The sequence below is a fragment of the Esox lucius genome, chromosome 22, assembly GCF_011004845.1.
Source record: "Esox lucius isolate fEsoLuc1 chromosome 22, fEsoLuc1.pri, whole genome shotgun sequence".
NCBI lineage: Eukaryota > Metazoa > Chordata > Actinopteri > Esociformes > Esocidae > Esox > Esox lucius.
Window position 1 is genome coordinate 2,288,231 of NC_047590.1, and position 13,417 is coordinate 2,301,647.

General features: G+C 44.4%; 1 protein-coding gene across 4 annotated transcripts in view; it reads right to left on the reverse strand.

Moving 5' to 3' along the window:
* Positions 1-13,417, reverse strand: part of epha6 (eph receptor A6) — a 62,676-nt gene that overhangs the window by 5,874 nt on the left and 43,385 nt on the right. For all 4 annotated transcript variants that reach the window (XR_003777801.2, XR_004575161.1, XR_004575160.1 and 1 more), the window contains exons 8-15: positions 13,000-13,155; positions 10,618-10,962; positions 5,218-5,342; positions 4,303-4,465; positions 4,101-4,209; positions 3,117-3,310; positions 1,297-1,482; positions 140-201 (exon numbers count right to left, since the gene is read on the reverse strand). Coding sequence is in view for 1 of the 4 variants with exons in the window: in XM_029116789.2 (XP_028972622.2) it covers positions 140-201; positions 1,297-1,482; positions 3,117-3,310; positions 4,101-4,209; positions 4,303-4,465; positions 5,218-5,342; positions 10,618-10,962; positions 13,000-13,155 (1,340 nt within the window). In the remaining 3 variants the exon portion in view is untranslated. The remainder of the gene's footprint in view (positions 1-139; positions 202-1,296; positions 1,483-3,116; positions 3,311-4,100; positions 4,210-4,302; positions 4,466-5,217; positions 5,343-10,617; positions 10,963-12,999; positions 13,156-13,417) is intronic.

Below are 13,417 nucleotides of genomic sequence, written 5' to 3' on the forward strand. Positions count from 1 at the left end.
GGTGTACAAGCTGCCACAAGGAGCCGCTAAAGCTTTACGAGGCAAGGCAATCATATTTCATCCCAGTCCACCACACCTGGAGGGTGATGGCGAACTTCTTAAAGGTGTTAAAGATGTTGGATAAAAGTTATCATCTCACCCTGAGGAAAGAGTCCAAGGATCCGTTCTCCATGTATTCTACCACTATCATCACAGGTCTGCCTGGAAAACAATCGGAAACAGTGTCAACATTACTTAAAGCCCTTCAATAATAACAATAACATGATATGACGGCAGATAGAATAGTGAGGTAAATGCAATTTTCCACCAGTGACATCTCTTACTCTGGACAATGTTAAAGGGTCAGGGATTAAAGATTTTATCTTACTCCTATCGGACGACATTGATATTTTTTAAACAATCTTTTGCTCCTTTGGGGATTAAGGATTTGGTCTTACCCTTGGTGACAATCCCTTCCAGACATTTGATTTAATGAAGGATGAGGTCTTACTCTTGGTGACAACCCCCCCCCCCATCAATATGATATAATTAAGGATGACGTCTTCCTCTTGGTAACAACCCTCCCTCCAGCCATATGATTTCATTAAGGATGAGGTCTTACTCTTGGTGACAACCCCCCTCCAGCCATATGATTTAATTAAGGTTGAGGTCTTACTCTTGGTGACAACCCCCCTCCAGCCTTGTGATATAATTAAGGATGAGGTCTCACTCTTGGTGACAACCCCCCTCCAGCCTTATGATTTAATTAAGGATGAGGTCTTACTCTTGGTAAAAAAACAAAAAAAACATCTATATGATTTAATTAAGAATGGGCTCTTACTCTTTGTGACAACCCCCTCCAGCCTTATGATTTAATTAAGGTTGAGGTCTTACTCTTGGTGACAACCCCCTCCAGCCTTATGATTTAAATAAGGATGGGGTCTTTCTCTTGTTGACAACCCCCTCCAGCCATATGATTTAATTTAGGATGAGGTCTTACTCTTGGTGACAACCCCCTCCAGCCTTATGATTTAAATAAGGATGGGGTCTTTCTCTTGTTGACAACCCCCTCCAGCCATATGATTTAATTTAGGATGAGGTCTTACTCTTGGTGACAACCCCCTCCAGCCTTATGATTTAATTAAGATGAGGTCTTACTCTTGGTGACAACCCCCTCCAGCCTTATGATTTAATTAAGATGAGGTCTTACTATTGGTGACAACCCCCTCCAGCCTTATGATTTAATTAAGGATGAGGTCTTACTCTTGGTGACAACCCCCCTCCAGCCATATGATTTAATTAAGGATGAAGTCTTACTCTTGGTGACAACCCCCTCCAGCCGTATGACGTTGGGGTTGTCGAACTGGCCCATGATGGAGGCCTCTCGAAGGAAGTCTCTTCTCTGACGCTCCATGTAGCCTCCTTTTAGGGTCTTAATGGCCACAGGGGTCTCTGTCTGCCCGGCGGTCCGCAGACGCCCGCTGCACACCTCCCCAAACTCCCCTGGGGCAACAGCACACACAGTCAGGGGCCTCCTTTATCTACGTTGTGGAGAAACTGCACTACAGCTGCTTGAAATGGTTGCATGCACAGAAAAAGTATGATTTATCAAACGCTCCTTACAACAGCATTACGTGGTCATCGTTGATAAATACCAGTCATTCTTTGCACCAGTACTCGCGCATAAACTTGGCTATGTGCGTTTCAACACGTCCCTAATTTTCCCATATGTGGTAAAAATCATCATCTTGAGCCTGTGGGAAACATACCATACTGTGCATGAAATGCAACTTTGCATGATGAAAGAGATATGGCTGCGTGCCCATATGGCATTCTGAACAGTGAATTCCTTGTGACACTGCACAAGACATCTACGCAGTAAGCACTCAGGACGATATAAGGCAAATATATAGCAAAAATATTCATAACAATGAAAACTAGCAGCATTTACAAAGACTGTGGAAATTGGGAATATGGACAATATGGATAGCAGTATTAAACATTATAAATATAAATGTGTGCAACAGAGCCTATAAGTTGTACATTAAAATATGCTCATGTACATTGAATGTACATAGAAACACATCAGAGCCTATGAGTGGTAATTAAAATATGCTCATGTACATTGAATGTACATAGAAACACATCAGAGCCTATGAGTGGTACATTAAAATATGCTCATGTACATTGAATGTACATAGAAACACATCAGAGCATTTGGAATGTTCATGTGATCATGTGATCATGCATCAGTGATGCTGGTTGAGGAGACTTTTGGTCTGGGGGTAAAAACTGTTCGTCTGGAAGTGTGTCCCGATGCTCCGGTAGTATCTACCAGAGGGCAGAAGTGTGAACAGACCATAGCCTGGGTGGCTGTAGTCTTTTATGAGGTTTCTTGCTTTCCTAAGGCATCATATGTGGCCAGGAGGCTCTGTGCATACACATGGTCAAACACTTAGTTCAGTCATGACAATGCCTCAGTTCAGACTAAAAATTATTTTCTCACTTCCCCACGGTGAGATAACTCACTACACTACACACACTGACCAGCAGGTGGCAGCTAACGTCCCTTTACACACAGGAGTGTGACAGCTGGGGCAATCCACCAAGATATTCCACTCCTGAGAAAGATGGAAATAGCCTGCTTCTTTTTAATAAGTGAGGCAGTAATCACAGAATATAAAACTGAGCCCAGCAGACGGAGAGCTTCTGTTTTCAGAGTGGAATCGTTTAATAATATCTAAACTGTTTAATATCTCACAACTGATCCCATAAGATGCAATAAATTACTCCTAAATCAACTGGAATTAGGTGTTCCTGTAGGCATGCCCAGTGGAATTGTGTTCCTTCTGAAATAGTGTGCTGTTAAGGGAACAGGGAGCTATTTGGGAAGCAGCCCTGGGAATTTGCGGTAATGGTGGTAATGTGTGGTAATGGTGGTAATGTGTGATATTAAAACAGATTGTTTCCGACCGAGGAGATTATACCAGAAGAAGCTCTACTCGACAATGCAGAGATAATATCGGATGATGCCAGAGGTCTCTGTATGGAGAGAACTTTAATGTTTCAAGTCTTGTGATTAGGGGGTTGAGTCATGCACTTTATATGACATTAAGTGTGTGTGTGTGTCTCAGTACCTGCCCCTATCACCCTCTCGATGCAGATTCTAGAAGGATCTATCTGCTTGGTGAACTCGTGGACCGCCTGTGTCGGGTCCTCGTAGGTGTCTGGGTCGACATAGGTTTTTATCCCTGGAAACGGAACCACGTTCTGAAACGGACCTCTCCTTTTGTCCTCAGACTTGATCTTAGCCTTGATGTACCCCTGACACCTGCGACCAGGACATATGACGGATTAATAGATATGACGGATTAATAAATAGATGGATTCATAAATAGATGGATTCATAAATAGATGGATTCATAAATAGATGGATTCATAAATAGATGGATTAATAGATAGTTTGACTGAGTAAAGACAGATCAATCAATAGATAGATGGATAGATAGATAGATCGATGGATGGATAGATAGATCAAGCAGTTGTGCAGACAGAGTGGTGATGATAGACAGACAGTGTTAATTAAAGAGGCAGACAGACAGGGGTAAAGACAGACAGACAGACTGGGGAAACAGTCAGAAAGACAGACAGGGGAAACAGTCAGAAACATGGACAGGGGAAATAGTCAGACAGAGAAAACAGTCAGTCAGACGGACAGGGGAAACAGTCAGACGGACAGGGGAAACAGTCAGACAGACGGACTGGGGAAACAGTGAGACAGGGGAAACAGTCAGACAGAGGAAACAGTCAGTCAGACGGACAGGGGAAACAGTCAGAGGGACAGGGGAAACAGTCAGACAGACGGACAGGGGAAACAGTGAGACAGGGGAAACAGTCAGTCAGACGGACAGGGGAAACAGTCAGAGGGACAGGGGAAACAGTCAGTCAGACGGACAGGGGAAACAGTCAGAGGGACAGGGGAAACAGTCAGACAGACGGACAGGGGAAACAGTGAGACAGGGGAAACAGTCAGTCAAGGGAAACCTTGGGGACTTAGGACATCACATGCGTTACTTCAGAGGTACGTTGCCATGACAGCCAAGTAGTGAGCTGCCCCTTACCGTCCAGTGATGAGGAAGAAGAGTGTGAGGATAACCAATAGGGAGAACCCACCCACAGCTGCCGTGACAACCACCAGTACATGCCCCTGGTCAGCTGCCATGCCAGAATCTATTATGGGATGGAGTAGAGAAACACTGTTAACCAACCTATTGCAGCATGCACACACACACGCAGACACACACACACACAAAACGTCCTTACTCTCATCTCCAGTGGAGAACTCAAACGTGTTGCTGTACGCTGTGAACCCGGTGGCGGTTCGAGAGCGCAGGCGAAACACGTAGACCGTCGAGGGTTTGAGGCCCGTCACAACGGCCCTGGGGGTCTTGGTACGTGTTGAGGAGTAGCTCAGCTGCTCCTGCTCCTGAAAACAAAGCAGCGGAGATATGGGGTACGAAAGCAAACGTTTTCCCAAGCTTCCGGAGACTAAACACCGAAAGGAGGTATTCAAATGTACAGCTGCCCTTCTAAAATATAGTTTACTCTCAAAATGGAGTTCACTACACATCCTGATAACTTTGGTGAAATGTTCTCGTGTGTTAATTTGACAAAGCTTGGGCCTGCTTGTGACTGAAAACAAGTGCATGAGCCCCAGCCAAGGATTGGCCAGCACCAGGGATTGGCCAGCACCAGGGATTGGGTAGCACCAGGGATTCACCAGCACCAGGGATTAGCCAGCACCAGGGATTAGTCAGCACCAGGGATTGGCCAGCACCAGGGATTAGCCAGCACCAGGGATTGGCCAGCACCAGGGATTAGCCAGCACCAGGGATTAGCCAGCCCTGTTGTCTGTGAGGGACTTCCACAGCTGTAGAGGCAATATCAATGCTTTTGCCCCAAAATGCTAGCAAGCAAACGTAACTGGGGAGAATGTTAAATCAATTGGAACTGACCGTTCTTGTATTCCTACAGGGGCTGTACCTGATGCTTAAAGGCCACAAGGGTCTATGGTCATTTAGAATGAAGGCCAGGTTAGGGAGGGCAGTTCACTGAGAAATAATAATTATTTATTCGATTAACAGTTCTTGGGATGTTTGAGTTTTTTTTAAGGTATAACTTAAAATAGGTGGGGGAGATGAAGATGAAGAAGAGGGTGGCGGCGATGATTCAGCTCACCTTCTCGTAGTACTTGATCTCATAGTCCAGTATGGCGTTGGGCTGCTGTTCCCCCTCCAGCCAGGAGAGGGCAATACTGTTGTCGGATGCCCAGTCCTTCCTCACCACTCCCACCAGAGAAGGACCTGCACACAAAAATGCAGATACACACATTAACAACAGTGGTATTCAATTTCGCCATTTCTGGGGACCTAAGAAACAACAACAACTGCTGGTCTTGGTTTCTGCATGCTAGTTAATTGGACTTGGACCTGGTCATTCAGATCTGGGTTTGTCCCTGATGAGAAGAAGAGGATGAAAACCAGATGTATTTTGGGTAAACCACTAACAGTTTTCTACTTCTCCACCCAAAACACATTATAATGACAGCTACCCGGCAACAACGCAGCCATATTTGCTTCTTTAGTAATTTGTACCCCATCACAACACAGACAACAGCGCTGTCAAATTGTAGCAGTGTCACGGGTGGTACCTTAGTTGTGATGTTGCAGTGTCACGGGTGGTACCGTAGTTGTGATGTTGCAGTGTCACGGGTGGTACCTTAGTTGTGATGTTGCAGTGTCACGGGTGGTACCGTAGTTGTGATGTTGCAGTGTCACGGGTGGTACCTTAGTTGTGATGTTGCAGTGTCACGGGTGGTACCTTAGTTGTGATGTTGCAGTGTCACGGGTGGTACCGTAGTTGTGATGTTGCAGTGTCACGGGTGGTACCGTAGTTGTGATGTTGCAGTGTCACGGGTGGTACCTTAGTTGTGATGTTGCAGTGTCACCGGTGGTACCTTAGTTGTGATGTTGCAGTGTCACGGGTGGTACCTTAGTTGTGATGTTGCAGTGTCACGGGTGGTACCGTATTTGTGATGTTGCAGTGTCACGGGTGGTACCTTAGTTGTGATGTTGCAGTGTCGCGGGTGGTACCTTAGTTGTGATGTTGCAGTGTCACGGGTGGTACCTTAGTTGTGATGTTGCAGTGTCGCGGGTGGTACCTTAGTTGTGATGTTGCAGTGTCACGGGTGGTACCTTAGTTGTGATGTTGCAGTGTCACGGGTGGTACCGTATTTGTGATGTTGCAGTGTCACGGGTGGTACTGTAGTTGTGATGTAGCAGTGTCACGGGTGGTACCGTAGTTGTGATGTAGCAGTGGGTTTAATTCCAGGCATTTTTAGTTCTGGGTAGCGTGGACAGAGTGTGGTGGTTGAGGTTGGGTGATGGGATCTGACACTAGCAGGTAATTGTCCACATCCCCCATTATCGGGGTTCACACGGACCAGTGGGGGAATTACAGCCGTGCGCAAACAGGGCAGTGAGATTTATGACCCACTGTCATGAGAAAACACCAACCAGTGCCCACGTTATTTGTCTGTTTTATTTTGCTTTGTCATTGGCACTTTGACTATGTGTATATTGTCACTACACGTTGCAAAGATAATAAAATGACATTCGAAAATGCCTTAATGTCTTTGAACATTTTGTGTGCAGTGTCAGAGCTTTTTTCTTACTTCTCATTTCATGTTTGTTGTTTTACATACTTCTATATTTGAAATGCTTTTTGGCAATGTACGTTTCCCTTAACGGGCTGGCATCAGAAGACAGGAGAGAGAGAAGACAGAGAGGAGGAGGTGAGAGAAAACTATGGAAATTAGCTGTTAGCATGTGGGTATCTCCTGTCTTCCAGAGCAATTCAATCTTTACAGCAATGGAAGAGGTTTGGATCATGTTAATAATCTTCCAGACTGTTTCTGTGCGAGACAATATGGAGAAACTGAGACATCTTCAGCTAGGCTTCGGCAGCTTGAACCCATGGCCGCTCCACTCTTTCCCACTCTCCTCTCCTTTCCTCTCCTCTCCTCTCCTCCCCTTTCCTCTCCTCTCCTTTCCTTTCCTCTCCTCTCCTCCCTTTTCCTCTCCTCTCCTTTCCTCTCCTCTCTCTAGTTCTCTCCACACATTCCCTGAAGATATTATGTATAGCTGACTGTTGATGGAAGTGTTAATTGGCTTTACCCAGTGTTCAGCTCGGGTCAAAGGGCAAGGATTTTCCTCCCAGACCTTGAAGGAGAGCTGTTGTTTCCGTGGCTTCATATCTGATTTAGCTTATTAACCATTTGGGGATGCATTTTTAATTGTCCACCTGTTGCTATAGAACTGACTTTGCCTGGTGATTTCTCTTCTATTAAAACTCAGTAGAAACCCGTTTATAAATAACCCACCTAAGCAGAAATTGGACAAAGGTTCATAATGGTCACAGAAATGTTGTTGTTTTCCAGGAAGTGCTGCGTGTGCTTTCTACAGCCTGCATGGGGTCCCCAAACCGATGCTATGGGTACAGATATGGCATGTTGTGCAACACACACAGACACGCAGACACACACAAGTAAACAATGCACACACACAAACACACACACGCACACGCACACACTGGCGAGATCAGAGCATGGAAGCAGGGTGAGAATGCCTGGCAGGTGGTGTTCTGGGAAGGAACATTTCTAATGTAAATATTCTGTCCTGAGGGAGGGTGGCTGCTGAGAAACAGCTTGCTCGGCTGTTCCCATCACTTTACTCAGAGGTTGGGATTGAATTGTCACAATGGAGCTGTCAGCCCTCCTCGTCTTGCCTCCTCCTGTCCTCGCCTCCCTTTCTCCTTGCATCCTGCTCTCCTTGCCTCCTGCTTTCCTCAACTACTGCTCAACGCCTCCTCATCTCCTCCACACAACCTCCTCGTCTGCATCAGAACATCATCATTACTAAACACACTGACAGCTCTCCCAGCCAGACAGTCAGCTAGCAAGCTTGCTAGCCAGACAGACAGACTACTGACAGACAGACAGATAGCTAGCAGCCAGCCAGCAAGACAGAAAACAGACAGACATAAAGGCATGTTTTTTTCTCTTCATCTCTGTCTCTCCCATTTCTCTGTCTCTTTCATGCGCAAACTTATATAAGCACCTTATATAAGCACCAAGTCTCATATAGACTCTCATACAGAGTCTGTCTCATATAGACTCTCATACAGAGTCTGTCTCATATACAGTCTCATACAGAGTCTGTCTCATAAACAGTCACATACAGTCTGTCTCATATACAGTCTGTCCCATATAGTCTCATACACTCTGTCTCATACAGTCAGTCTCATATAGTCTCATACAGTCTGTCTCATATTCAGTCTGATGCAGTCTGTCTCATATAGTCTCATACAGTCTGTTTCATATGCAGTCACATACAGTCTGTCTCATATACAGTCTGTCTCATATAGTCTCATGCAGTCTGTCTCATATACAGTCTCATACCGAGTCTGTCTCATATACAGTCTCATACAGTCTGTCTCATATAGTCTCATACAGTCTGTCTCATATAGTCTCATACAGTCTGTCTCATATGCAATCTGTCTCATAAACAGTCTCATAAAGTCTGTCTCATATACAGTCTCATACAGTCTGTCTCATATAAAGTCTCATACAGTCTGTCTCATATGCAGTCTCATACAGTCTGTCTCATATAGTCTCATACAGTCTTTCTCATATATAGTCTCATACAGTCTGTCTCATATAGTCTCATACAGTCTGTCTCATATGCAGTCTGTTTCATAAACAGTCTCATACAGTCTGTCTCATATACAGTCTGATACAGTCTGTCTCATATAAAGTCTCATACAGTCTGTCTCATATGCAGTCTCATACAGTCTGTCTCATATACAGTCTATCTCATAAACAGACTCATATATACTCTCATACAGTCTGTATCACTTTTGACAAATCAGGTCAGCTACATAACTGAGCAAAAGTAGTGGAGTGGTGCATTCATGGTTGTAAGATGACGTAACTCAGCGGGTTGCTAGATCATAGAGACGGCAGACACAACCAAAATAATAACAAAACCCTCACATACTGTACAATCTTCTCTCCATCACTCCCCACTCCATGTCTCTCCCCTGCTCTCACTTCTCTGTCTCCCCCTGCTCTTTCTCCTCCTGTCTCTCTCTCTCTCCACATCTCAAAGTCAAAAAATCAATGTGGCAACTGCAGATTGCCCCTTTAATCTGGTGGATTGCGGTCTTTAAATATGGCCTTTAAAGTGAGCACCAAAACCCTGGCGCTCTAGCTGCCTTCTCACGGGTGAGTACGTAATTCTGATATAAACATGAGGAATTTACATCCCACTATAATTTATACACACCGGTATTTTTATATTCATATGTAATTGATAACACATGCTAAACTACGGGATAAACCCCGACTTATCAAGTTTAGACAGGCAGGGCCGCAAACAGAGGAGGAGAAATTCATTAGGAATTCTGTCTGAATAAATTAGCATAATTAAAAGCATAATGAGGCATTAATATGCAATTTGCAAAGGATGAGTCGTCTGAAGCAGAAAACAAATCTTCCTTAATGTGTTCGGGATAAAACCCCAGATGAATTCTAATTCCAATCCTGGCTGGGGCCCGAATGCCCCTCCATGCCCATAGGCTCCCTGTTGAAAGTAGTGTGCTACAAAGGGATTTAGGCGCCATTTTGGGAAGGGACGCCTCTCGCGGTGATCAACAATTATATTGCAGCTGTAACGACACATCAATCATGCTCCTAGCTCCCCTCATCACGGGACCCTCGCTGTCAGGGACAGAGAAGCAGACTGCATTCAGGCTAACTCACAGACAGACAGACAGCACGGCAAAAAGCTGGCTCAACCTCTTCAAAAGTATTCGTAACAAAGACTAACTTTCTGCCCTGAACCTCAAATATAACTCACATTAACTTTACGTCCCGGATTCAAACCCTTTGCGTTGCCTTGAGCCCACAGCTGGGAGGAAGCACTAGTTTGTGGGGACTTCTTGCTTTGGATACAGCAGCATTTTGACAGTTTCAATTTCTGTCCTCATCAGCAAAGTAAGCGCTGTTGAGAATAACTGTCAGCAAAAAGACTTAGAGAACCAAATCTCAGAGTCATAATCTGCAGTCTTTTCAGGAGAGCCTGTAAGATCAACTTGATTATAGCTATTACCTTTCCAGTCATCCATCTACCATCAGTCAGATGACAAAAACCAGTCAGTGTAATAGAAGAACAGATATGCTGAGCTTTTTAAGGGACAGAAAGATTGAGACACAGTGCCATGAGGATGAAAAAGAGAGGACAAGAGAGAGGAAGAGAGAGAGGATGAGAGTAGAAGAAAGACAGGAAGAGAGCGGAGACAGGGATGACACAGAGACAGCCCAATAAACTCATATGACTTCCTACTAGACTACAGTCCTGTCGTCTGTCTCACGCTCTGCTTCATTCCAACAGATTAGTGGGCCAATGAGCTCTCATTACCACCCAGTCACCACCTGCACTGATTCAGTCTGCAGTGTTCCTACGCCTGGTCAACTAGTCCCAGGTTTGTCTGGTTCAGTGGGCGCGTGTGTGTTCTCACCGGCCTGGTCCGTGGTGACAGTGATGTTGGCCAGAGGCCTGGAGCCCTGACCCAGACTGGACACCCCATTCACTGCCTCCACATAGAACGTGTAGTTGACATGCTTGGCAAAGTCCAGGACAGCCACAGAGGTTCCGGTGATGCCCAGGGGCCGCGGGACGAAGCGGAGGTCGGCGTCACACGGCTCGCAGTCCTCCTCGCCCCCGGGGGCGCCACTGCAGCGATGACACAGGACGTTGTAGGTGAGGTCCTTCCGGCCACCGCTGTCACTGGGAGCAGACCAAGTGAGGAACAGAGCGGTTTCGTTGATGAGAGAGATCAGGTTCCTAGGGGCCGATGGAGAGCCTAGAAAGAGGAGAGAAGAGGGAGAGGAGGTGAGGGGGGAGAGAGAGGAGAGAGAACGGGAGAGGGGGAGAGAGTGAGAGTAGGGGGGGGGCAAGGTGGCAGGGATTTTGCAGGGGGTTTATTCATATTATACATTAAATGTATTTTATTTATTAAGACTTCTATAAACATTTTGTTACACCTGACTTAAATTGAGACAGTACCACTGTCTTTACATCCCAGGGCCTGCAAGGTGATTTGCCCATCTGCCCATGAGCAAGGCACGTGGTCCCTAATTGCTCCAGGGTTGCCATCAATATTGGCCACTATCTTGCTGACCTCAAGGGGAATTGAGATATAAGAACACTGGTTCGTTTCACAATGAACTTTGACGATAAGAATATACTGTGATCTCAAGCCTAATAGGTATAGGTGCCAGCACACACACACATACATACATACACTCACAGAAGTATGGACCCACACACACACTCACAGAAATAATAACAAGCCTTTTCACCTATTTTGCGAATGGACATTGTACCAGAAAAATATGTTATTCCTGATTGTCTGACCAAGCAGTGAAACTAATAATGTGTTTGTCCCTCACTCCCGCCACTTCCTCCCATCATTTCTGATTCCAATTAGGTTTCAATTTAAGATGCCAAAATACAATCCACTACCCCATCAGAATCAGCCACAGACAGACAGAAATACATTCCCACCACACAACCCAGCTGTTTGCCTTGTTGATGTGGGCAAGGAATCTTTGTCCCCACAAGGGTGAATCTACCTATAGACAACACACACACACACACACTTGTGTGACAACACTTGTGACAAATTGTTGTTTACCTTTCCTATACAACAGCACTTCCCTTTAAACAACCTACTTCCCTTAATGCTTAAATCTAAAACAAATCCTAACCTGAGAGATAGAGACATAGGCATATCAGAGAGATAGAGACAGACATATCAGAGAGATAGAGACATACATATCAGAGAGATAGAGACATAGACATATCAGAGAGATAGAGACATAGACATATCAGAGAGATAGAGACATAGACATATCAGAGAGATAGAGACAGACATATCAGAGAGATAGAGACATAGACATATCAGAGAGATAGAGACATGGACATATCACAGAGATAGAGACAGACATATCAGAGAGATAGAGACATAGACATATCAGAGAGATAGAGACAGAAAAATAGAGGGACAGAGATAGAGAGCTAGAGACAGAGATAAAAAGATAGAGACAGAGATAGAAATACGTGATAGAGATGGAAATAGACAGAGATAGGTATCGTATGTGATATAAATGGAGATATACAGAAATAGGTATCTTACTAGATAGAAATGGAGATAGTGATAGATATCTTATGTGATAGAAATGGAGATAGACAGAGATAGGTATTTTACATTATATAGATGATAGACAGAGATTGGTATCTTACATTATATAGATGATAGACAGAGATAGGTATTTAACATTATATAGATGATAGACAGAGATAGGTATCTTACATTATATAGATGATAGACAGAGATAGGAATCTTACATTATATAGAGGATAGACAGAGATAGGAATCTTACATTATATAGATGATAGACAGAGATAGGTATCTTACATTATATAGATGATAGACAGAGATAGGTATCTTACATTATATAGATGATAGACAGAGATAGGTATCTTACGTTATATAGATGATAGACAGAGATAGGTTTCTTACATTATATAGATGATAGACAGAGATAGGTATCTTACGTTATATAGATGATAGACAGAGATAGGTATCTTACGTTATATAGATGATAGACAGAGATAGGTATCTTACGTTATATAGATGATAGACAGAGATAGGTATCTTACGTTATATAGATGATAGACAGAGATAGGTATCTTACATTATATAGATGATAGACAGAGATAGGTATCTTACGTTATATAGATGATAGACAGAGATAGGTATCTTACATTATATAGATGATAGACAGAGATAGGTATCTTACGTTATATAGATGATAGACAGAGATAGGTATCTTACGTGTGCACGCCATGCTGGAGGGGTCTTTGGCTGCTCTGTAAAACCCTTTATCACAGTGGCAGATGGTGCCAGCCTGGTCGTGACTGGAACTGTGGGGGGGGCACTTGGAACACTTGGTGTTCCCCGCAAACGCCTTGTAGAACCCTGGTCTGCATGCTGAGAGACCGACAGGGAGACAGAGAGACAGACAGGGAGACAGAGAGATAGACAGGGAGACAGAGAGACAGAGTGGGATAAAAGAGATACATAGAGAAAGTTGCAATGACTAATAGTTTGTTCAATTTCCATTTTGCATGGCAAAAAAAGATCTATATTGAAATCTCTGATTCCTGAATAACCAGAGTTACAACAGACCACTGCCTGGTCTGTCTGGAAACAACATCTGGAGCTCAGCAACCTGCCTGCCAATCCTCCTACA